The sequence below is a fragment of the Anser brachyrhynchus genome (genome assembly GCF_964034855.1).
Source record: "Anser brachyrhynchus genome assembly, chromosome: 2".
Taxonomy (NCBI): Eukaryota; Metazoa; Chordata; class Aves; order Anseriformes; family Anatidae; genus Anser; species Anser brachyrhynchus.
In genome coordinates this window covers 71,392,291-71,419,073 of record NC_137695.1, presented here as the reverse complement: position 1 = coordinate 71,419,073, position 26,783 = coordinate 71,392,291, and the positions used below count along the sequence as shown (strand labels likewise).

The following is a 26,783-nucleotide window of genomic DNA, read 5'->3' as shown; positions in this document are numbered from 1 at the left end:
GCAGTTTTTGCCTTGTCATCTTTTTCCTTTAATAGCTCCAAGCTTCTGTAAATGAATGTCTCTCTTAATGAATTGTTCTATTCTTTACTTCATCCTAAAAACCATATTGAAGGATTGATCTGTTGCAGCTGTCAGTTATGGGTGTGCAGTACATACAGTGTAAACTCATGAGTCCAGAAGACATCAGGTAAACAGCTCTAGGTAGATGTCCAAGACTTCTGAGTGTGTATATGTTGGTACAACTTGCATGTTCTGCAAATGCTTGGGTGCCATTAAATATTCTTGCTGTATCATTGATTTGTGTTATATATAAGCCAGTTTGTTTTACAAACAGTAATTGATTTGTATAATTTGTGTATGCTTGTAGCAATACTGCCAAATTCACATTTATATAACTAAAACTAGCTTATTCTAATAATACTGAGATGTAGACTGTTCTTAATGTGGTTGCCAGTGGGTGACAGGAGCTTGGCAGGGAAGTCTGCTGGCTTTGGATGCCTGAGGGAAAACTATGGAAATCACACTGCACTGCTTTTCTCACTGGTGGGAAAGGTTCGTGATATCTGCACTGGTGCTTCCCACCCCATGCTGCCACTTCCTTTTCCACTTTGAAAACATACTTGCTTCTGAAGATGTCCTGTGAGCTATATGATATCAAATTGTAACCGCTTCTTTGGTAACCTGGAAATGGAAGTTTGCAGATTTATCCAAAATTGATTCGTTTGCTGTTCTTTCACACAGGCTTGTTTATGTGAATACAAAAGGGTATATGCAAGAGAAAAATGGATAACGCATTATAAAAATGCCATTTTGAATCCTTTATGTGCATCCAAATTTTTTGCTTGAGCACAAGTTCAGACATCCATACATAAAGGCTTATCTGCCACAAAATTGTCACATCTGCACTCTTACAGGATGGACTTTTGAATTTAGGTGGGACTGAAATTATTGCTAAAGAATGTCTCTCAAGAAATTTTGGCCCTCATGACAGAATATTTCTTTCTTCCGTGCAAATTTAATAACAAGAATAATAATAGGATTTAGTAAGTGGGAAGAAATTTACAGAAATGTTTACTGACATCATCTAGCTAGAAATACAGGATGTATGACAATCTGATTCATTTCATTATAGGCCGTTCTCTTCTCCCCCACCCCCCAAGAGAATGATTGAGTTGTTATTGGATAATGTTAATAGCTGATGAATTTAAAGTTAGCTATGTGCTAACTAAAACTGGAAAATGTGTCTGTCTCTCTCGAGAGTGAAAGTCCTGTCAACTTTCTAAGCTGATGAACATAGAATAGTGGCATGGTGCACAGCATGTAAATTTTTGTTTGTTGGGCAACATGCACAAATTCTAAACCTGTGGATGATCTAAAACATTCCTTTTAGCTTCAGTTGCAGATGGAATACTGATAGACTTGCAATATGTAAAACTTCTTGCAGACATCATCACAAGAGCCTTGTAGAAGAAAATGAATGTAATTCTGAAATTTCACTGAAGGTTTTGTTTTATATTCTAGTTGCCTGTTCAAAATAACTGACAAATTTAAATATTTCTAGAAGTAACTGAGCAGAAAAATGATTAAATGAAGATAATACTACATGAAAGAAATATTTTTATATTCATTTATTTAAACCCATGTTTAAGTTATGACCCACTGAACAGAAGTGTGTGAACGTCAGGGCCTGTTACCTTCATCTCAGACTTTTCTTTCATAATCACACCGCAGTTTCTGGCGAGGAAATTTTCCGACTACTATGGATAAGAAGGTATGCAGCAAAGGGGAAAAAAACTGCTAGCCCTTGGCTACAAGCCCTAGATTAGTTTAATTTTATATGCTATAGTCAATTTACTATTCTGTTTTGTATTATTATTTTTTTGTATACATTTATCACTTGTCTTTTTCTCAACTAAAGTGATCACAGAATTGGAGTTGGGGGGTGGAGGTCAACAAACCTCAAACCCCACAATGATTTTCAAGGAACTTGAATTTTGAACTAAGTTTTTTTTATAGCAATTAGGTTTTATTAAATACGTTCCTTTGGAGATGGCTGACTTGCCTGGAACTATCCCTAGGCATGCATTTACTGTTGAACACAGTAGTGTTGATATGTTTTTGTTTCTTGTTTGTTTGCTTGAGCACACATAGGCTATTTTCTCAACTTCAGGAGGTTTGGAGAAGTTTCCTTGTGTTTAGCTGTTTCAGTACTTCATGCTAATCGTATACAAGCCCTCACTAGAGAAAGCAATTTGTACCAAATATTTAGCATGTAAAAATAGTTGCAAAAAGTAACCAATGGAACAAAAAAGCAAATACTATTCTTTTTTTATATATTCCTTTACAATTTTCTAATTGTATGAAGATTGGGATCAATATTTCCTATTGATAATGGCAATTGGGTTAAAGCTTTCTGTCTGGATAAGTAATGGCAGGCTTTATTTGGAAACAGTCAAGCTAAAGCAGGCCTCTGCAAACAGTTTAAAAGTTCTGGCTGGTATATCCCACATAACTCAGATTGTACATCATGTGGAACAAGGAAGGTAAGGCTGCAATTTGCTAGGTTATTTTGACCCCCTAACCTTACCCATAAAAGTGGCCTAGAAGAAAGCTGGAGAGGGACTCTATCAGGGAGTGTAGCCAGGGAACAAGGAATAATGGCTTTGAACAAATGGAGGGGAGATTTAGATTAGATGTGATGTGAGGAAAAAATTATTCACTCGGAGCACAAAGCGCACGCGGGAATTCGGGGATGCACCTTGCTTCTTTTCTTTTCTGTAAAGAATAGAATGAAATTACCTAAAAAACAGTGTTAAAAATAAACCCAGGGCACAGGATGGGAGGTGCAGGGCAGTTCCTGTGGCCGAGGGGCAGCCTTTCTCTCTGGCAAGCCAAATGGCCCAAATAGCCAGCCCCACAAAAGGGGCCCTCAGCCCCCCCAACCCTCCTCATCTATGTGAGGGCATCTTCCAGGCCGCTCCCAACACAGCCGCCTTTGGCCACGCATGGGCCACTCCATCACAGAGGCTTGCTGAAGTCACAGTGGCCACCATGGCCCCGGGCCCTATAAAACAGGACCCCTGCAGCTGGCCCACCATTCGCTGAGCATCTAGGCACTCTGACTGCCAGCTTGTGCGGCAGGAAGAAGACTAGAAGCAGCAAGGCGAGCGGCAGGCCTCCTTGGCGTGCGAGGACAGCGATGCAGTCTGGTGAAGCACCAAGAAGGAATGCACCTGACCAGAAGGAGATGTGTCATGGGTGGAGGGATAGTGCCCGTGGCACAAGAGACACCAGTGCCCAAGGGACCTCTGGCACCCAGCCCACAGACAGATACAGGGAGTACCATTGGCACCGCAATGATCACAGAATCACAGAATCGTCTAGGTTGGAAGAGACCTCCAAGATCATCTAGTCCAACCTCTGCCCTAACACTAACAAGTCCTCCACTAAACCGTATCACTAAGCTCTACATCTAAACGTCTCTTAAAGACCTCCAGGGATGGTGACTCAACCACTTCCCTGGGCAGCCTATTCCAATGCCTAACAAACCCTTCCGTAAAGAAGTTCTTCCTAATATCCAACCTAAACCTCCCCTGGTGCAACTTTAGCCCAACCCCACCCCCCACCCCCCCACCCCAAAAAAAGAAGCACTCACACAACCCCTGAGAATTGGCAAGAGTTGTTTATTGCTGGGACATCTTGCAGGTGAGCCTGCAGGATGTCCATGATGTTTGGTGGCTTCAAGCTAATGCCTGCGATGGACCCTGAGCAACGAGTAGGGAGCTCGCCAGGCACTCCTGCGATGCTGTTGGTGCTCTCGGATGGCAGAGCACAAAGACATGCCGCAGTAGTCCCAGGTCTGATCTGGCAGAGGTGGATCCACTTCCATCCGTTCCTCCACCTCTTCTTGTGGACCCAGCTGCATGGGCTCCGTGGTGTTTGGCAGAAGGCTAAGCCAGTCTTTGCCCGGGACTGCCCACACGGGATGCCTTCCGTCCGGAATGTTTTCAGGCCAGGGTGCTGAAGCAGGGGGTCATCCAGTTCCACGCCTCGGTCCCATGCCACTGTAAGGTTGATTTTCATGCATGGGTCCAATGCTACCATCTGGTTTATGGCCATTACTGGGTCCTGCACTGTGTCCCGGACTACGGGCACACCTCCGCTCCCTGTGGCTCTCTGTCTGATGCTCCCGCCTTTGCCCCACATCACCGTTGCTCCTATGGTAAGGCCCAGGCCCCATGTTGCTGGGTGTTTGAGGGGCCGGCCTGTTTCCCGCATCATCTACCTTGACTTCAGTAAGGCTTTTGACACCGTTTCCCACAACATTCTCCTCAAGAAACTGGCTGCTCGTGGCTTGGACTGGCGTACGCTTTGTTGGGTTAAAAACTGGCTGGATGGCCGGGCCCAAAGAGTTGTGGTGAATGGAGCCAAATCCAGTTGGAGGCTGGTCACTAGTGGAGTCCCCCAGGGCTCAGTACTGGGGTCAGTCCTCTTTAATATCTTTATCAATGATCTGGATGAGGGGATCGCGTGCACCCTCAGTAAGTTTGCAGATGACACCAAGTTAGGTGCGTGTGTCGATCTGCTCGAGGGAAGGAAGGCTCTGCAGGAGGATCTGGATAGGCTGGACCGATGGGCTGAGGCCAACTGTATGAAGTTCAACAAGGCCAAGTGCCGGGTCCTGCACCTGGGGCGTAACAACCCCAAGCAGAGCTACAGGCTGGGAGAAGAGTGGTTGGAAAGCTGCCTGGCCGAGAAGGACCTGGGAGTATTGGTTGATAGTTGGCTGAATATGAGCCAGCAGTGTGCTCAGGTGGCCAAGAAGGCCAACAGCATCCTGGCTTGTATAAGAAGCGGTGTGGCCAGCAGGTCTAGGGAAGTGATTGTGCCCCTGTACTCGGCTCTGGTGAGGCCGCACCTCGAGTACTGTGTTCAGTTTTGGGCCCCTCGCTACAAGAAGGACATGGAGGTGCTCGAGCGAGTCCAGAGAAGGGCAATGAAGCTGGTGAGGGGTCTGGAGAACAAGTCTTACGAGGAGCGGCTGAGGGAGCTGGGGTTGTTTAGCCTGGAGAAGAGGAGGCTCAGGGGAGACCTCATCGCTCTCTATAGGTACCTTAAAGGAGGCTGTAGAGAGGTGGGGATTGGTCTATTCTCCCACGTGCCTGGTGACAGGACGAGGGGAATGGGCTAAGGTTGCGCCAGGGGAGGTTTTGGTTGGATGTTAGGAAGAACTTCTTTACTGAAAGGGTTGTTAGGCATTGGAATGGGCTGCCCAGGGAAGTGGTTGAGTCACCATCCCTGGAGGTCTTTAAGAGACGTTTAGATGTAGCCCTTAGTGATATGGTTTAGTGGAGGACTTGTTAGTGTTAGGTCAGAGGTTGGACTTGGTGATCTTGAAGGTATCTTCCAACCTAGGTGATTCTGTGAATTTGCCATCTCACCTCAGTTTGGGAGTGGAAAAAAAAAAATCAGTCCTGCTGAAATTTTAGGTAGGATAAGGAAGATGTAGAAGTGTCTTTCCTTTACAAATACAAATTCTGTAGTCAAGGCTAGGTGAAAACTTTTGTCCTTTGAAACCCTTGCTATAATTTTTCATACTATCAAAGTTAAAATTCCAGAATTAAGAGCTGGAAAAACAAATAATAGGTGGAAGTTTTGGAATTCCAGTGTTCTCCTCTGTGATCTCCGTGTGAACTAATAGCTTCTTTGGCTGTACAGTTTTCATGATGGTTGTTTGACTGTTTTTTTAAGACAGAAGTAACATATGATTGGAAGATGAGCAGGTAGATGACGCTTTTTGCAGCTTTGCATTATTTCAAATATTAGAGAAATTCCTATTTTCCAAATAAACTCATTGCTAAAAGTAGAAATTATTAAGACCGATTTTTTCCATAAACTTTTAAAAAATGTCCTCTGACTGCTATTAAAGAACATCTCAAAATTTATTAATTTTTTTTCAGTATATTTAAAAATATTTTCCATAATTATTACTTGAATGTTAGGAGCTAGGATCTAATAGAAATAGTTAAAACTGGTGCAAAATTTAGCTTCCCAAATCAGCTTCAAAATTCTGGTTGTAAAATAAACTGTTCTCTTTAAAGATTACATCCAAAGGGTATTTCTTTTGTATTCTCTTCCTGCAGCATGCCAACATGCCTTTTATCCTTTTGAAGGACACACACATTTTCCTCTTTCTATGGTATATGGCTTTTTTCTTTTTTCTTCCTTTTTTTTTTTTTTTAAAAAAAAAAACTTTGGATTTGCAACATCAATACTGTTGTAGTCAGATTTGAATTAGCAAACTTTCCTGGACAGACTAGAAATGAAATTACTTCTGTGCTATGCAGTAGTCTTTGGTGCAGTCCTTATCACAGTTTGTAGAAAGGAAAAAAAATCTCAAACTAAATTACACTTCATGCCTGTTGGCCACCAGAGGGAGCCAATATAAACCCAATGGCAATCGCAAAACATTTTTCAATTGTGAACAAATATTGTTTACACATTGGAAGGAGACTTCATAAAGTATTTTATAGTCTGTATTGAATTATACATAAATTTTAAGGGGAACAGATGTGAAAACATAAGAATTTCTCCTCTAATTTAGTAACCTCATTCCAATGGAGCCCAATATCAGATTGTTCAGATAGGGAAATGGTACTCTCATCAGTCTTGTTTGTGCTAACATCTGAAAACTATAAATAGACTGGGAAGAAGAAGTAGACCTACATATTTATTTTTCATTGAAATGTTTTTGGACGAAATGCCAACTTTTTTGCTGCAATGGAAAAAAAATGTAAATCTTCTGCTTAAGAAGCAAGGGCACCCCATGCATTACTTCTAATTTTTGCAGTTCTGTATCATTGCAAAAAAACCACAAATGTTCCTGTAATGTGACTTTGTATCATGGTATAAATTTAGATGTTTCTCTTTTTCGTATAATTTTTTCTTCTCTCCTAGTCTTTTTGTACTTGTGTACCTCAGCCATGTTCTTCATGTCCTGAAAAAAATGTTCCTTTTGACTTTTTTTTTTTTTTTTTTTTTTGCTTTGGGGTAGGTGTCAACACCTGAGTGACTGACCTCTTTATTTCCTCTATTATTTATTTATTTACTTTAATCAATGCATACCATGCTAGGTTTTCATTGGCATGACTGACATGGCAGTGTCATTAAATTTGACTTGTCCAGAGTCCTGTATGTTACTGCACCTTTGGACGGTGTGCTTCTGTTCTGATGTTTTATCAAATGAAAGCTCCTTTTCTTCTGTCATTCTGTTCTCCTGATGTGCAAAGGAATTCAAATAAATATATTGTGTTCCAGGGATCAGCCCATTATACGAAGTGATGTGGAGCATTTACATTCCATGCAAGAATGTTTGTGTGGAAACTATTTTGTTCCTCCACGTAAATGAGGGTCATAGCGACAGTGCTTAGCGTGGCACTGAGGAACGAGTAATTAAAAAAGACTTTAACTGGCCCAGGAAAGACATGGATGCACCCTGTACCCCTCTGCACCCTGTGGCAGGGAGAGGCTTTTCCAGGGGATGATACAAGGCCCAGCTGAAGTCAGTTGTGGACATCCCCCTTCCTGTCTATTTCTTCCGATCTGGGTGATGCTCCTCAGTGTCTGAGGAGTCAGTGACTGTTACCAGATGGCATGGATGCGGGTTGGTGTATCAGTCACTTTGATGGAGGGCATTTGTCTCCTGTCACGTGAATCAGAGGGAATTTGGCATTTGTGGCTGCTTCAGGATAACAGTATTAAAGTGGAGATCCATTCACCTCTTTTCTGTAGATGGTAATCGTAGAAACAGATTTTACTTTAGCATGGGCATCTCCCAGCTGTTACCCTACAGGTTTCTGTGCTTGTGCCGTCTCTAGCACTGTATGCCAGTAGTTGCTGGGCACACATCATAAACACATCCAGACATGGGCAGTTGTGCAAGCTGCATGCATTGGTTTATGGAGCTGGGGGTCTCACCAACGTGTGTCACATCAAGCTTCAGGTGCTGCCACTGCCTCCAGGATGGTGTTTGAGATTTATGGTGAGCCCTGCGTTACTCCCAAGGAGCCTGAGAGATGATCCTCCTCCTCAGGACGTGGAGGGGCAGGGGCATCTGATCTAAATCCTCCATGTTAGTTAAAAATAGAGCAGCGTTACTTTGCTGGAATACTGTGATGTGAATTTATTCCTGAAGCTGAAATTTGGCTGAGTGGCATGGATAAAGGGCCTGGCTGGAACTGGCTTTACTCTTGCAGATGTCTTTACAAGTTGTGAACAGTATTTTCCATGTATCATACAGTATTTTCCATGTTGTAGTCTATAAATTGTTCCATAATAAGTAGAGCTTCAGATTACAAGAATCCAGATTATATTCTTCGTTATTTTACTTGAAAATCTTATGGCAGATGGCATCAGAACTTCTGTGAGATGTTCACAGTGGTCTATGGCCTAGAAAGTTTGGAAGCCACTACTGTATCTTTTATTACAAAAAAATAAATTATATAGAGTATTTCATACTTGGACTTTGTTTCTCATCCAGCTAAAAAAATATTGCAGTGTGCTTCAGAATAAATAATTCAATGCACTTTTAAAATTCTGCAGGAATGGCTACAAGTGTGTTTAGGAAGCCTATGATACTTAAAAATAGAGGAATTCTGATTCCCACAGGAACAGAAATATGAATCCTATTATATATATGTCTCATTGTAACTGATATCTGTAGAGCAGCATTGCTTTTTCTTTGTTGTTCTAAAATATCAGTATGGTTTTCCATTAAACGCAGCAATGATTTGTTTTTTTCAGAAACACTTTTATTAGGTTAAAAATCAAAACAAGCAGAAAAAGCCTTTCTTCACTGTAATTGGAGGACTGAAAACTGAAGAATCCAGAAATTAAGGTGACTGCTCTGCAGGCTTGTTGCTTGAAGTAATCTTCACCATTTTGTAACAAAACGAATGCTTATTGGTATGTAGTAAAAAGCATCCTGTTGTGCAGCCATGGCCTGTATATCTTTTTGGCACATGAAACTGCCTGGACTGAGGTGCAGACTTACAAGTTTCATCATCTTGGAGGCTGATTGGGGCTGGCATTAAGTTTTCTTTTTGATGAGACGTCTTCAAATGGCATCATCTTTATCATTCCTAATCCATCGGTTGAGTGTTACAGCACATTAAAGATGTAGTGGAAGTGTTTTGCTCTTTGTAAGTGAATTTAGAGTGCAGCTGTTTGTTTATTTATAGAGATGCTCACTGGGGCAGTGAGTCAAAATGTATTAGATGTGGCAAGGACGAGTGCTGCCACATGCAGACCCCCTCGTGTAGAGTGGATCTTCAGTGCTGCTTTGTTTGTGAGGGTAAGGACATGAGCATTACGTATTCATTATCTTAATAATTGTGTATGCATGACTGACAGGCATAATACATGACAACATTGTGGAAAAACAGGATATAGTACAGACCTTCCTGATCAGAAACCTAATATAAGTGCCAGTCTCCTGTGAAGAGAAACTTAATCTTGCCCTCAACACTAAATGTACGGAGAATGAAGCGGTGTGAGATTTAAAGTCTGTCAAGTGATTGAAGAAATGCTGGGGTCTCTGTTGAAACCACGTGTGTGACTTCTGTCCTGCATGCCATGCTGAGAAATACAAGAAAGTGCTTTTAAAGGAGCATAGCTCCATTTTTCTTTGTCCAATTAGAAACTAGTATTTTCTGGGCACTACATGTTACCAAATTTGACTTTATTCTTAGTGTGAGCTGTCCTGATGTGAGGACAGAGTGAAGTTCATGCCAGATGGTAAGGTCACTTCAATTCCTTTCTGCCTTCTTTGTAATGCAGTATCATTCAGATACACTGATAAATTGCGGGTAACTATTAAATATTTTTTGACTTCTGCATGATGACACAATACTCATTTTTTGGAGTGCACTTACTTAAAGAACTTCTTGTCCCTACAGTAGATAGAAGCATAGGTACTTACCATATGGTTACATGAAATTTCTCTTCTGTTAGTAATAATAATCAATCATGTCAAATACCATAAAATACTTCATTTTTTCTTAGTCTGCACCAAAGGAATAAATGTACATGAAATTGTAACATCTTCGATATGCCAGTGTTTTTTTTTTTTCAAGATTTAGATATTTTTTTCTATTTGTTCATGTATATGCTGGTGAAGAACTGACATCAAAAAGGAGAGATGGTTGATGATTCTTTATTTTATTTAAATTTTGACATCCCTGGCTTTTATGTATGCAGAAATGAAGTAGTGTTTCTAATCCAAGACATGTACTCAGCACAGTTTGGTGATCAATATAGTGAAACTGGTTTACCAATTTTAAATTTCTTATCTTGACGTAGCAATATTTGTGAATGGATAAAAGGGGAATAAATATTAATGCAACCAACAAGGCATCTGTTTTTCCTCAGTATTGCCCTGTCCGCAGTTGTGCTGGAATTGACAGGAGCTAACAGAGCATCTATGGACAATTCCGGAAGGAGTCGTAGTGCCTGACTGAAGGGAGCCATTTTGTTACTGTCACCTGTGTTTCAATAACTCCTCCAAGACCTGGCAGCCATCGATGCTGCTGCCAAAAGTGGCCCTGCCCTGACCCACGTGCCAGCACACCTCTCAATGCAGCCGAAATGCTGATAACCTTACATGATATGCTTACTTCTAATCCAGACCCATTTCCCAGCCCCGTTTCCTGAGCAACCACACGGACGCTCGGCCTGTGTGGGGTGCCTATGGATGGTCTGGCCAGACAAGCCACTGGCAAGGTTGGGGAGCTGCTGCATGACCCAACACATGTACTTAGCGGTCCTTGCGTGCATTTTCTTGCCACATCTGATACAATCTGCTGAAAAAAAAATTTACTTTCTTGCTTAGAAAGTAATTGCAATATGAGCATTTCAGGAGTAATACAATGGTATGGAAAAGTGTGTCTATGTAATACCTGTTTTAATGTGTACATGTGGTGTGTTCTAGTCCAAGGAGGCAAAATCCATGTAGGCTGAGGGGTGTTTCTGTTTTACTGAGGATAGTCTCTTCAGGCAACAGAAAAAAAGAAAAAGCCAAAAGCTACCTGTAGTGGGCAGCTCAGAGCAGGAACCCAACTTGGCCACACCAAATGGCTGTGTAAGGGAGCCTGATTCTGTCCATTGCCTACCGAGGGAGCCTAAACTGAATCTGCTCCATACAGTTGGCTTTTGGGAAAACCTCCTGGCTTTCAAACCCTGGTGGTAGATGGTTAATGTGCCCTGCTGACAGTAAATTAGTTACTGGGTGGGTATCATCTGCTTCTTCCAGTCAGAGCAGAAGTAATGCCAGTGGTAAGAAGTGGTAGGGGTTAATCCTTCAGGTGAGCACCTGATTTAAAAGGTCTACCATTTATTAGTGTAATATCTAGTTTTGTCAAGCTGTGGCCTTTTGATTAGTAAGGATGTTTTTGTTAGACTGGTGAGTTATCATTTTAGTCAGTATTTCTCTTCTTGCTCTTATTTTGTATTTTTCTGCACTGCACTAAGGAGATTAACTTGAGAGGTATATTCTCAATCTGCCAGCCAAGTCTCCTTCTGACTAGCAATACAAATATAAATGCTACTGATATGTTGTTTTCTTTTTAATTCCTTGTATCAATTTGGCTGCTAGTTTGCATGCTGTGTAAACTCAAACTCCTTCTGCATATCTTGTATGTGTGAAACATGCTACAAATTAGTCAATTAATTGTGGCCAGCATTTGTAGGCTACCAGAGGTTCATTTGAACTTTTTAAAAGCATTTCATGTACTGTAGAAGTCAAACTGCAACTGAAACATTTGTGCACATCTGTGGTTTGTTAAGGTTACACGCTGTTGATGGCATCTCTTGAATAAAAGCTAGCTACGCTGGGAGGCTTAATGTGCAGAAAATGTCAATGTGTACTTTTTTCCCCTCTATGTGTGATGGGTTGAATGTGCAAGGTGGAGGAAGAAGGAAGGGGTAGTAGGAAAGGGCACTAGAAACACTTTCACAATTTAGCTCCCCACACTCTGGAATTAACAGAGTTATGTGATTATAAAGATCTCCAACAAAAATCCTCTTTGCTGTCTAAAATGGTTTGTTTGTCTTCCTAAGACACAAAACCTCTAATGAGGTGACTTAGTGAGAGTGTTTTGTTGGTCTCTTTGAGAGGATTTAGAATCACCAGTACGTATCTGCCTGGGATTTCATGGACAGAAATGTATGGGAATGTACAGGAAATCAGAAGACTTCAACTTGCAGCAAATGTGGTGGAGAGCAGCCTCTGAATGAAGGGCAGCAAGTCTGGCACATCCTAAATAAATGAGATGCTTTCAAAATAACAATATCAGAAAAAAAGAGATCATTTTCCTTTATAAATAATATTGAAGAATATACTGTATTTATAAATTATTGTTGAAGATATAGTTCAGAAACAAAAGAAATCTTACATCATCACAAGAACAGAAATATTTAAGTGTTGTAGTGTATATTGAATAGAATTTGTATAAAATTGCAGCTTTTACCTTTTTTTTTCATGGTGAATGCATAGCAGGTAAGATTCCCACTTAAATCAATACTATTTTTTTTTCCAATTAGAAAGCCATTGATGCAAAACACTACTTTTGTTTGTATGTGTTTTTGTTCTAGTTGTTCTCCAACATTAAAGATGTTGAAAGCTTCCAGTTGTTTGAGCAAGGTCATCGCACTGCTCACAAGCAAGAGTGTCACACCATGGAGGCTGTGAGGCTGGTGGAGTTCAATCTGAAGCAAGTGCTCACAAAGCTCATGACTCACATCTTTGGTGATGGTAGGTTCTTGCACCTTTTTTCCTGGCCTTCTGGTGGCTGTAGGCATCCATACTTTTGAGAGAGATTTTGCTGCATAACAAAAATGGGAGACTTAAGGAGGGGTGACGTTGACAGCTGGTATTCTGAAATAGTCGTATGTGTTTGTAATTTTGGGAGTCCTCATCCATATTCTTTATTTACATTTTTGTCTTAAGTTTTGTCTAAGAGTTCCATTCAAGTGTCTTTTAATTTTTGATTGGTCTTTCAGCTGTAGTCTGCATTTTATGTTTTTTTTTTTAATACTATTATATGTGCACTTTATAAAATTATCGAACACAGCCCAACACACCACACGCTCGTCTCTTGATTTTCCTGAATACTGGTGCGCACAAGACTGTGAGCCATGTGTTGGTGAAGAGATTTTAGTTACGCCAGTGTGTCAAGGTAACATAGCAGGCATGAATACAGACACATGTCTGATCCAACTACAGGCTCTCATCTGCTAGCACGGAGATTGGCAGGAGGAGGTGTACATATATGCATGTGTTGCTTTGGTATATATGACCGCAGAGTGCCCTCACCTCTTCCCTCACATGAATAAATAAAACTTCGCAGCTGAGGGGAGACAGTGTTTGCTAAGTTCGCACCAAGATGAAAAATAATTGTTGTTTGGTACTTAGAGTGGACTGAGAAAGGGTAATGAATGTCTGTGTATAAGAGTGAAATATCTTCTCCTCAGAAATACCTGCTTTTGGTTTCAATAGCTGCTGAATTTATAAATGGCCTGAGTTAAAATTGCTGCCCTAATGCTATTTCCTGGCGAAGAGGCTGCTCTTCTGAACTGATTCATTTTTCTGTTGAGGAAATATTGGATAGCATTAGAATGCATGGAGAATGCTGGCTACTTTCAAAGCTCTTTTAAGATGCCCACTGAATTTAGAGCAGTAGTTCCAAGAGTGGATTGATGATGGTAACAAGTCCTGTCTATGACTCTTTGAATATTATTCTGATATTCTAAAGGAGAATTTACAGCAAGAGAAACTTTTAACAGCTTTTGTTTTATCCTGCCTGGACAGAAATTTTTTAGGTTCCCGAGCTCAGTTTTTCCTGTGGTTGTAGTTAACAGCATGTGTATTTGACTTAACAGCAGCCTTTTGAAACATATAAAATTAGGATCAAAGCGAGCAATTGGAAAAATGGTATTTTTAGATGAACCTCAGATGCTAAGGATGTTGTTGAAACAAGCAATTCTTAGGCATTATTAGTTATATTTGAAACTGTAGTGACATCCTTCTTTAGCTGTTGACAGATGCAGCACTTTAAGCTTTAGTATGTCGGCTATTATTACTTTTTCCAGAGCCCACATGATAGCTAGGAAGACATTAAAAAAATTATACAGACTGAAAGTAGATGCCTTCCTCTTACTGTAGGGATTTTCTATGTCTATATCCACAACATTTTTCCTGAAACACAAAGACAAGATATATAATGATTTAAATATGATTGTCTCTTTTTTTGCCCCACACCCACCCCCCTTGTAAATGTGATGCTATCTCTCCTTCATTTTCTTGATCTTGTAAGCTGTCAATAAAAACAGGGAAGTAATATTCAAAGAAGCAAACTTCATGCCAGGCACTAGACATACAAGATGGGTGCGATGCAAGTGACCTGAGGCACGCATACTTAAATTTATATTTTGACACCTGTCGTCTTTAAATTTTTTTTCACTTTACTTTTAATTAATTTTGTGTCTCGTCTCTCTGATACATCCCATAAAGTCTCATTAATTTGTATGTGTCCAATTCGTATCATTGGTCCCTCACTCAGCCCTCCTCTCCTATGGTGGTTTGCCATTTCTTTGTAGTAGCTTCTTGATGTAGAGGTTTGGGGGCTGACTTCACTTGTGAAGACCAAAGTAAAAAAGGCCCTGAGTATCTCAGCCTTTTCTTCTTGTACTTCTGCTCGTTATTGACTTACGTACAGAAGGTTCCTTGTTATTTGTGACATCCCAAACCAGTTTGAGCTCCAGCTGGGCTTTTGCCTTTCTAGCAGCATCTGTGCATGCCCAAGTAGTATTTGTTTGCATTTTCTGGGAGTCTGTCCCTTTTTCCATCTCTCATATGCTTTTTATTTGCATTTGGGCTCACTACATAGCTTACTGTTTAGCCAGGCTATTTTCATGTTTTGACAGCTTTTTTTTATTTTTAATTTTATTGTGCTACTCGTCCTCCTCATGCCCCTTGAGATCTTAAACTCTGCAATCTTACGAACACTGTAGTCAAGGGTGCTTTTGACAGTAACGTCTCTGACCAAGTCGTCTTTATTTATAAGGAGTAGGTCCAGGTTACTTGCCTGTTATTAAATAAATGTATTGTATTATCTTCCCCAGGTATACTGGTTTCCAAGGACTCATTTCCAAACCAATTCCCATTCTTCTTTTTGCTTACACTTTCAATCTTTATCCCCTTTCGATCTTTATCCCTTTTGTATTATTTTTAGTGTTTGCTGCAAATTCTAGTTGTCTTATAACAAACACACATAACTAGCGAGCCATTGCTCTCATTTTTTATCCCATTAGGGAAGTCCCTGTTTTTACAACAAATTTTTTCATAATGAGGGGTGTGAAAATCCCCATAAAATTTAAACAAACAAAAAAACCCTCCCAAATCTCTGTCTAGAAACGTACCAGCCTTTCTATTGCTACAGTTGTAGAAACAAGATTTTACCTGTTGGGATATACAGAAAGAGGAAAGCGTGGCCTTTAAAACATTGGACACGTTCCTGTTAATGTATTGCTTGTTTGGGTCTTCAGGAAGCGCACACTCGTGTGTGAAGAGGCATGCACTGATTTGCTCTTCCGCTGAGGAAACGCCAACGTGGAGTTGGAAAGGGCTCGCAAGTACTGCAGCCCACCAGCAGTCTCGGGTGCAAGCTGCTGTGCTTTGCATGTCTCCCGTGACAACACAAGTGTCTCACAGAGGGCAGTGGCTCACACCTGGCCAGGTGGAACACGCTACACCCAGGTGTATTTGGGGTGTTTCCAGGTGGTTGAAAAGTGCTTCTCAGACTTTCATCCCATTTCTTCTAAGACGACAGCCTTAATGAATGTAGCTCTTATCCTGCTGGGGGAACTACAGGAACTGAGCAGTGGGGATTTTGGAACGCAAAGAGATTTGTGGTGAGGGTCAGCTGCCTTGTCAAGTTAAGTTGCAAAGGCTTTTGAGCTCAAAGCTGATCATACAGATTTCTCATGTGTTGGTTGAAAGCCTGTCCCTAAATATATTCATTTTGTCTTGTAGTATTTTCATTAGATTCTCCTCAATATAGCTTTCTTTTTCTGGTTCACTATTGTCATATTTACCTAACAAATTTCTAGGAACCTGTAAGAGAAGGTAGGAAGATGAGTAATGCTGTATTTCAATTAACATTTCTGCTATTGTTAGTTGTCATCTAACAGCCACTGAATGTCATTTAAATCAAACACATTGCTCTCTTTCTTTTTAACCCTTGTACTCATATCTCTGTAGAGTGCATTGACGCTGATAATTTACATCGACAATTTTTATTAGCTGAATTAGAGGTGTGGGCTACTTAGCGGTTTACCTCTCTGGTGGCCACGACTCAATGCCTTCTGTTCTCCCTAGCCTCCCTCTTGCACAGCTTTCCTCTCTCTCCCACAGACTCCTTCTCTAAATATAATCCTCACAGCAACAAAGAGAATTTCTGGTCAGCAAAGACCATCTGGGTCTCTGGGTTTGTTGCTTCTACACCATGGTGTAGCAATAGACTGCTTTGATGTATTGGTTGCTTTCTTTTCTTTTTTAGTGCCTTTGGTCAAGCCTTCTTCATCATGAGACTCAATTAGACTAGCACTGACAGATACTTGTTTAGTTTAATATCTGATAAGACCATTGCTTCTGAGTGCAAGTTAGGACCAATTTCCTACCTGGATTCACTACTTAGAAATAACAATAACTATTAAATCTTTCCTTCCTCATTGGAGATGCGATACTTAGGTTGCTAACATACATGTGCCCACTGGAAGGACTCCCATGGACATCGTGAGGCTGAGCTAATATAAATAATCCCTTGTAACTAGTGAAATTACTGATTTTGTATCCAGTGATCAGACACTGTTTAGATTCTGCATTGTGCTCTCTTAAGTGCACCCCTGGGTTTTAGGTCAGATACGCATCTCTTGGCCTCCTGAAATGTCTAGAAAAGATAATTTTTTGCCAGGACAGCCATAGGCTTTATGTGAAGAAATATATTAGGCCTAATCAAGTAAATTATCTAGTACTACAGAAAGCATGATCTTCAGAATCCTTTAAGTCTTTAGTGTTTTAATTTTCTGAGTGTGAGCAATGTCCTTTAATCCTTGGGAATATGCTGAGTACCAAGACAATGTTTTGTCTAAATAATAAACATAACCATTTATTCTGTGATTCTCTATGGAGAGGCTTGATCTTGCTGAAGGCTGAGTGCCCTCTGCTTTTTAGTAAAGTCTTCCAGAAGCAGAAGTCTTGAAGAAGACTTTGCAGAGGTATTCCTGGGTGTCCTGGCTACTGGACAGATAAAATTACTGTGTCACATGGGGTTAACTTTTAATTTAGAGAGCAGAACGAAGGTGAGAGTTATTTCTTCCTTGTGAATTTGTTTTATTCTTTTTTGCATGTTTACATTTAAAATGAGTGTCCCTTAAGAAAAGTACTTAGAAGTCTTAAAACTCAAAAAAAACCACCAAAAGACAAACAACCCACTTTATTTTTTTCATCTTTTAAAATTTAATTAAGAATGAAAAGCAGATAGTTTCTTTTTTTCCTGAGCTTCGTTTTAAAGTAATTAGATGATTAAAAAGAAACCACAGTCAGAATATTGTTTCTGAACATCAAACTACTTGAAATTCCATGACATTCTTGCTGCAGTTGCAAATTTTGCAATCTAAATGAAAATATTTTGTGTGTTTTTGCTCCACAGTGAATGCAGAATTGTACAGCCCTAGGATTAAAAATGCATTTGTACAAAGATTGGGAAATTGGAAACTGTTTTCCGCATATCATACTGTTGTATACACATGACTTTTTTCCACCTATGTAATTTTTTTTATCATTATGTACACAAAAACACTGTACGGTGATTGCTGTATAGGTCATAGTATAGTTGTGAGTGGTATAATTGCTAATACTTCCAATTTTTTGAATTCTGTGTGTAAAATTATCAAAGCACTTCTTTATAACATATAAACTTACTGAGGTTGAATTTTAAGAGAGAGAAGAAAATTTAGAAGTACCAATGTGTTTGTTTTGAAATCTACCACTCCATTTGAAAGTTCTTTTTTGGATGTAATGTACCTTGTAACTGTCAGGTCTTTTAGGTTTGGCTGTACATACATACTTTTGTTGTAACTTACTGTTTCTATAGCCACATCCAATGTTTCAGAAATGATCAAAGAAAATCTAATTCTCGAGGCTACAGCAAATGTTTTGATTTGAAAAACTCTCAATATAAATTATGGGTTTTCACATTAAGTTCCTTTTATGAAACAAAGCCCCCAAACCAAACCAGGGGTGTTAACAGTTGCCATCACCCAAACAACCTTTGCTCTGCCCTTTGTTTTCAGAATTGGGCCTGTCTGATTGTTAATGAGCCTACTGCTGGTTAGAATTTGGCTTAGCTGAAGGGAAGGATGGTCTTGGGGTTAAGGCATTGTGCAGAGGATTAGCAGTTCAATTCTCTTCTGAATTTTTATGGTTCATGTTTTCGAAACCTTTTTTTTCCTGGCACCTAATGGCTAGAGAAAAATCTTTAGCAACAGATTGCTTGTATAAATGATTACAGGAACTAAAACCCGTCAAATATAATGAAGGCCTTGACTACAGCCCTGCATTTGGCAGTGCTGTAGACCTTGCCCTCTTCTGGCTCTGCTGCTCTGCAATGTCAGGTGGTTCCCATCTCTCCTCAGTGGGACTTGAGATGTGGGGAGGAGAGAGAATTAGCAAGTGTCGCTGCACTCTTGCACTTCACATCCACACAAAGTTTAAAGCTGGTCTCTTGGGAGCTCCACAGGTCCAGAGTTCTCTGTGTGTGTTTGCATGTGGCATACCTAAATAATGCTGTACATCTCTCTCTGCCTGTGTATATATTCATATAATTTTGTGTATAGACATATATTTTTAACATCTATATTTAAACATACACAGAAAGAATATCTCTATATTTTAAATAGGTTCTGATGAAAAAAAATTGCTTGCCTAGCTGATAAGCAAAACGCAATGGAAAATTTAAGACTTAGTTTTTTCTGTGAGGAGCAGTTAGTCATTTCCTGGTGCAGAGAATAACAAAATTACTGACTTTCCAATGATCTTGGCTCATTTTCATTCTATGCCAGGTGGCTGCTAGAGTTTGACAAATGATAGATTTGGTTTCAAAGGGTGCTTGAATTGCACAAAGTGTTTTTCATATTAGGGAAGACATGGTCATTTTTTTCCACAAGTTTTAAGATTTATTGCCTTGCACAAGTGTTGTAAATTAGTTTGTTTGCTATTTATTTTCTCTGGATTGCTGTAATTGGTGTCATTAGTTGAAGGGCAAGTTTTACAGATGGTTGGAGGGATGGCCTTTTATGCATACACCCTTTATATTTATTTATTTTTTACACTACTACAGGACTGCAAGTCAGATGGGTAGACTGTTCCTTCCCGTTTACTCACCCTTCCTTTGAGATGGAGATCAACTTCCAAGGAGAATGGCTGGAGGTCCTGGGCTGTGGGGTCATGGAGCAGCAGCTAGTTAACTCAGGTACTGAAACTCCTTTACTTCATTGACATCTCTATTAGCAAACACTTCCAGTGCAATCAGTTTCACAGCCTGAAATGCCCCCCTTTCTCCTGGTGAGTGCAGGCATCTCTGTTAGCAGCAGCTGCCACAGATAGTCCTCAGGTGGAAGGCAGACCTTCCATGCTGTGATTTGAGTGTAACAACTGAGTGAGCTGGAGCCTGCAAACAGAAAGTTTGTCTTTCATTTTCTGCGATAAGGAGACAGACGGATCTCAGCTTTAAAAGAGAAAGTGATGAATTAGGTTGTGCATTTTTCTGACTTCCAAGAGAAGTCAAGTGCACGCACATTTATGATTTTAAGGTATCGTGAGCAAACACCATCCCGTAGTATTTGAAATATGAGAGTGTTCCTGTATCTCTAAAGTGTAGAAAAAGGAAAGTGACTTCAATCATCATATTGCTAGTTAGTTGCTGGGTAAATGGTAGGTTGCTTTTTGGTTCTGATTTTTTCCTTTTACCCTCAGCTTTGTTAGTATGAGGTTGTAAATTTCGTTAAGATCCACATGATTTAAATTGGAATTATTACAGTAAAATGTCACATGACGATTTGCTTTCTAAAATTTATATATGAGTACAAGGAAGGAGAGGAGATTTTTTTTTCTGATTATTTTCACAGTGAGAATTTAACATGCTTGTCTTTTTAGTGGCAATAGGCAATTCTGCTTAAGCACAGGGCAGTGCTCAGACCTCCATCATTCAGTGTCTTTCAGTACTAGTTATTAGGTGTGGGAGCCTTTTGGAATATGATCCATGTAATTCTCACAGGCACGCTTTCATATAGCTATAGAACACTCAGTTGATTTCATTGTAGTTGGTTTGCAAAGCTATTGTGTTTTAATGTGCTCTAAATACTTTCTTTTGAAGTCTGATACCTATAAATGGCCCCAGTTATTTGGCATTGCTTTATTTTCTTCAAAGCTTGCATATATCTTAATGCGATCATTTTACTTTAATAGAGATGAATCCTTTTCCAGAGTTTCTCACCAATGGGTTAATGCTTTATGCTAATGTACTTTATCAGGCTATTGTGTTCATTGTGTGGTAAATATAACACAGGTTCTGATCAGCCTCAGAAGTGAAAGACTGCTGTGTAATATTATTTTGATCAGATGTAATATGCTAACGGCCAGACTTTCTTCTTGAAAAGCTTTTATGCTGCTCAGTTCTTATGTTTAGGTTCTTTTAATGTGTGTGAGGAGAGCTAAACTATGGCCCGAAAACAATTACTGAATGTGTGTGTGTGTGTGTGTGTGTATGAAGGAATGTACATGAAATGCCAACAGGCAGGTTTCTACAGCAGTCAAAATTTTCAATTTAATCTGTCTCAGCTCTTTCTCAGCTCTCTGAATTACTGTCTTCAACATTATATCCCTTCTGCACCAAAACTCTCCTATTTATTGTAATTCTAATCTTCCAAGAAAACAAGAATTTATTAATTCAAGTCTAGCTTTTGAACACTTTGTGAATTTGTATTATTAATTGGAAACAAAAACAAAAACAAACAAAAAAAAACAAAAGGAGAGGTTCTTTTCCTTTATTAGCAAGATATTTTTAGAGGGTTGAAACTGTTGAAGAAGTGCCAATCATTTTTCACTTCATTTAGGAGGAGTTTCACTTTGTGCAGCCATGCTTTTGTTTTTCAGCTCCCTCTGGTAATTGCAAAAATACCTGGTTACAGAATCTGAATCTAATGTATTTTTTGAAGCATTGGGATCTGTTTACTTGTAGTGAGGAAGAAGTGTGGTCATAATTTGTGTTAGCTAACAATTAGCTTATTTGATTTAAAGTAGCACTGCAGACAAGGTAGTTCACATTTTCAGACAAGTAAGGAGTCAAACACAAGCCCTCCCTGCCTACTACTGCTCAGAGCATTCTTTTCTTTAATCCTCTTTCACAACAATTTAAAACCCCAGTAGGTTCCTGGCATGCCAAACTGCATCTTTTTATGGTGAAGCCAGGTTTGCACTAACCCATAGTTGCTTTTTTGTGCATGTTTGTTTGTGTGGTGTGGCAGCAATCTGCCTTTGCCCAAAACTGAAAATGCAGAAGTCCAGAAAGAAGATTTTCTTTTCCACAGAATGAAGGTGAACATTTTTTTTCCTATCTCCTTCATCTTTTTTTTTCCCCTCACTATTAGGACTTGAGTATCCTCTAAAACTATCTTGAACAGAAGTGTTTTCTTAATACATATTTGCTACCTTTAGAATGTCTCTAATGCTTCTAGTATCCGCAATCAATAGGTATTAACTATTACTCTGGTCCCATCTTTGAAACACCAAAGATTTGGTTTTAAAGCCTTCAGTTTTAAACCAGTTCAGATCAGCAAGGAATAAGATCTTTATCAAACTAGGGAAGGAGGCCTGGCACTTCCAAAGAGCTCCGTCCTTTCACTTTTTCTTCCAGGTACTGTCTGTTCACCTTTATAGGAGGCAGCGCTATTTTCAGTCAATAGAGATTTCCAAACAAAAAACTCTAAGGTGGACTACTTGGAAGGAATACAGTAATATAGGTCTGTAATATATTTATAGAAAAACACTAGCTTCCCCCCAACACACACACCCTATTTGCTCACTGATAACAGAATTCCTTAACTACAGATGCATATCACATTGCCTAACATGAAGTATCTATCTTCAGTGCTCTGACTCACCCTACAGGTATATTTCCCTTGACCAGGGAGTAAATGCTGGTGCCTACACCTCCCTGCTCTGTATCTTTCCATTGTCAGGTGTCTAGAATAGGCACTGCAAATTGCCTCTTCCCATCTCAATCTCTTCATGGGCTCTACGAGAAAACACCTCAGTAGGACTGAATGAAAGAGAAGCATTACTCATTTTTGGCTGGATAAATTTGTGCTGAAAGAGTATTTCACATTGGTGTGCCAGTTTACCAGGTAAATGCAGAAAGATCTTTTTATGGCGTGCTGCAAAGCTTGGTGATAAAAAAAAAACCTGGAGAATAAACTGATGAATTTGCAGAAATTTTATTTTTTTTGTGATCTGTATCATTTCTAGTATCTTGCAGGTTTGGATTTTTGTTTTATGATTTTTTGGGGTTTTTGCTTGATATTGACTATTACAGTGCACGCTTCTGAGATCTGATGTTTGTTGGCAAGCATTGTTTTTCCTTCCATAAGAAAATATTTTCCTAAGGGAAGGGAAGATAGCTTTTTGCCTTCAAAATCCTCAAATCCTTTTTTTGTATGTGTTACTGCCCATTGATGTAAGACTGGTTTGTAAGGCAATCAGAAGCAATCACTCAAAGCAGAAGCTGCATGTGTCTGGTGACTGATGGTGGCTGTAACTTAAACAGCCAGCATAGATGATTTATTTATTTATTTTTCAGTTTTGTTTTGTTTCTTAGCTATCTATGATAGCAGAAGAACTGATTATGCCTTATGGATGGATTAAAAGACAAGGACCCTGCCACAGCAGGGCCAAGATATTGGGCCTTGAGTAGCTGTGTCTTTATGCTGGCTGAAGGTGATATCACAGTGGCAGATCCTTCAGTGACATCTTCCTTCATGAAATTACTTCTCTGTAGTTCCTTAGCAATCACCCTCCTCGTGCAACAAATCTTGATGGTATTGACAGATCCTATTAAGATTTTTAGTCTAGACTGAAGAATGCCATTGTTGCTTTAATGCCCCGTGGAATTGAGATTGGCATTACATTTGTTAGATTGCTGCTTTCTAAAAGAGATTATTTTGCTGAAGTTTCTGATGCCTTCATATGTTTGGGAAGGAACCCTTCTTTGATTTCACTTTAAAATTGAATGTGATTCAGACATTTAGTATGTGTAAATAGAAACGTATTTGTTATAGGGAAAAACTGGTCAATCAGTTCAAATGTATTGATAGTACTCTGCTGCATCACCTGTCTTTCTGCTATGCTCTTTTTTCCTTCTGAGGTCTGCAAAGAGACTCTGTAGGCTTCTCCTTCTCCCCTGCTCCCTCCGCATGCTTCTTAATAAGCTAGATTTCCAGTTTCTGACGTAGATCTCCACAGCGTAGATGTAGTAAAGAACCCAAATATGGCAGGCAGCAAAACAAACCAGCACTTTTTTTTTTTGTGGCAACTTGTTGCTTTATATTTTGTGGGTTTCCACAGTGCTTTATCTCACCTTTAAGTTTGTATGTTAAACCAGTTTAGGATTTGCCCAGGAGGGTTAGCCAGCCTCATTCTTAGTCATTCACTAGGCAGTGGGGATGATCCACTCTTCTGAACCATTCAGATTTTATGTGTTAACAGTGAGTAAGGTTTCTGTTGTCTTGGTGTGTGGATGAGCAAATAAAAGCTGGTAGGCAGTGTAAATACCATTTGCATTAAAGCCAGTCCAGCTACTGAGTATTTTTAATACGAGTTGTTTGTATTTGGGTATGTCTTTTCTGACCAAATGGAGAATATGGTGATATTTACTATTTCTAACAGTGATATTTGCTATTTTTAAAAGAAAAGTAAAACATTCACCCTATGACTGTTTTATATAATTGTGGAAAAAATATGCACTTACTGCAAAGATGCACAGAATTGTAACAAATGATGTTACATGTTCCCCTAAGGCTGACAGCGCTAAACTAGAGCAGCTATTTACTGTAATGTGAACATAGGAGATCTCTATTATAATCTAATATTCAATAAGTATAAAATCTAACTTATTGTACTGTTTAATTTTTCATTTTTATGTGCACTTTTTTCATCTTAAACTGCACCTGACTACGTAACTTTAATAGGAATGTTTTATATGCATTTTAATGTAAAGAAAAATAGTTTTTAGTCTGGATAACACTGGAAAAATACAGAAACTTTACAGTATAGTAGCAAGTATTCTCAGTTTTAGGTCCACGAAGAGATGAAGAAATTCTATGGTACAGTAGAACTGACGTCAGTTAACATCACGTAAGGTATTTATTTCTGTGCTTCAGGAATTTGTTACCCAAGATTCACAAAGATTGTGTTCATTGGTGGGTGCTGAAGTTCCCAGGTCTGTATGGAGTTATATGATTAAAACCTTTGAATATAGGATGCTGCTTACTCAGAGGCGGTGATCATAGTGTTGCTTAGTACCTGTGAAATTGGAAGCAGTTAGGGTGTGATCCTTTGCTGATTGAAATCAATGGCAATGTTCTCCGTGCTCACTGTTGCAGAATACGTTAGCTTGGGACAGAAGCATGAAAATTGGACTACTGAAGTTTACCCTCAAACGAAGAAACAAAAAATCTCCCATTCATTTAAAAAAAAGGGAGGGGGGAGACGGACACAATAGACAATTCCATATGTTTTTTTGTAAGACTCTTCTTGATGTATTTGAGTTTCTGATGTACTGCAGGAAAATAACCTAAGGATGGCACATCAGACCTAAGGTGGGTACATGACTGTATCCTGACTCTTACAGTAGCACAGACAGGTGCCTCAAGAGCGGAACATGACGTAGATATGCTGATTCACACTTGCAGCTCTCGGTTTCCTGAGCTGAAAACAGGACCTTTGTTTTTAGCTGTCATTGTGGAATTTTCTGTCATTTGATTTTGAAGTGCTGGGTGGTCTGAAGCACTCTGTAAAGCAGTTGCTCACCTCTGGGTGGGTGCTCAGGTTGTTTTTTCGTTTCCCAAGATGATAAATCATGAGGGCAGCTGTATTTAGGCTACCTGCAGGAAGAGTTGGTGAGACTTTCTTGCTGTGTATAGGCTTTTTCTTCCTTACCCATCAGAAAATAACACTGATACACACTTAAGAAACTCCCCCCTCCCTTTTTCTTTCTTTTCCTTTTTTAAATTGTCAGCTTGAAGTTGAATGTAATAGGCAATGGTGTAGAGGTTCGGAAGTGTATTTCAGTTTTCCAGCATGACTAGCAGGAGATCATCATGGCTTTAGCGAGGAACTGAGCAGGCACTGGGCCTTCGGAAAGACTCTGAAGGAAACTTTAACAGTTTGCATACAGTTACAGCTTTAAAAGTTTCTGGCTACTCTTGGTCTTGAAACTGAGCATCATATCCTGAATTTATAACAAAGGTGTTTTTTTCTGATATTTCTCGTTAATTTTGTATGCACTTTTCATGAAGAAGAAATTGTCAACCTTGTCAAAACATCTTCATGAATACTGTTGAACACAAAGAAGGGAGTTTGTTGTGATTTCTGCAAATCCTTGCTTTTGTTTTAAAAGGTGGAAGTTTATTTTTCATGAGTGTACTCTTTGGTGAAGCCCGATTCTCGAAGTGTAATTTTTTTTGCCATTTAGAAGCCTTTTTACAGATCAGTGGCAAGACATATTTCCAAAATTTAAATAGCACTTGGCCCAGGGCTGCCACCTTCACCCAAATACAAGACTTGACAAGGAGAACTTCCCTGACTGCAATGCTGCAGTAAAAAAAAATCTTTAATCGTTTATTGAAGATCCTCAAAATTGCTGCCTGAAGCAAAACAACAATTTTAAGTTTTTAACCTGTCCACTCATTTTTGCCGTTTTGTTTTGTTTTGTTTTCCAAAAGGATTATCAGATTTGGACAATTCTTTGTGGGCCGTAAATTAGTAGTTAACAAAAAAAATTATGTTCATATTACCTTGCAGACATAGGGGGGAGTTTGTTTTTAAATTTATGAATATATTCTTAAATCAAATTTTAGTTATGGGTGAGTTAGGTTCATGTATCAATCAGCAGGGGGTGTTTTGAGGACGGGGAAATTTAATATCTTTCATCTAGCAATTTTTTCCTGTTCAGCTCTTGCCTGGTAAATTACATTAAAATGTTGGAGCAGATGGTGCATGTGGCTTAAATAGTATGCAGACCCATGTTCTATCTATGCTAACAGCTCTCTGTGGGGACCTTGAAATAGTTAAAGCTGCATGTGTGTATATGGGTATAGTGTATAAGGGTAAATATAATGCATTTAAAATACGTTCCTGCAATGCTTCAAGGTGAAATTAAAGTTATAGAGGTTTATTGGTGTCTTGAGCAGCTGGGGCCTACCCAGAACACAGGATAAAAGCAAGGATAGGGTCTGATGGGTGGGCTAGTCCTTCCCACACAGTACATCCAAAGCAAACCCTGCACAGCAGACTTAAATCACAGTTCTCCATTGCAAACCTTTCAGTGTTTGAAATCTGTTCTTTTTAGGTCACTGCCTGTCTCCTATGCAACCACATCACTGCAGCAGCACCC

General features: G+C 39.5%; 1 protein-coding gene across 14 annotated transcripts in view; it reads left to right on the top strand.

Moving 5' to 3' along the window:
- The window catches only part of FARS2 (phenylalanyl-tRNA synthetase 2, mitochondrial), a 264,849-nt gene that overhangs the window by 58,730 nt on the left and 179,336 nt on the right, over nucleotides 1–26,783 (top strand). For all 14 annotated transcript variants that reach the window (XM_080581811.1, XM_080581810.1, XM_080581819.1 and 11 more), the window contains 2 exons: nucleotides 12,649–12,808; nucleotides 19,455–19,586. In XM_080581811.1, coding sequence (XP_080437937.1) covers nucleotides 12,649–12,808; nucleotides 19,455–19,586 — 292 coding nt within the window. The remainder of the gene's footprint in view (nucleotides 1–12,648; nucleotides 12,809–19,454; nucleotides 19,587–26,783) is intronic.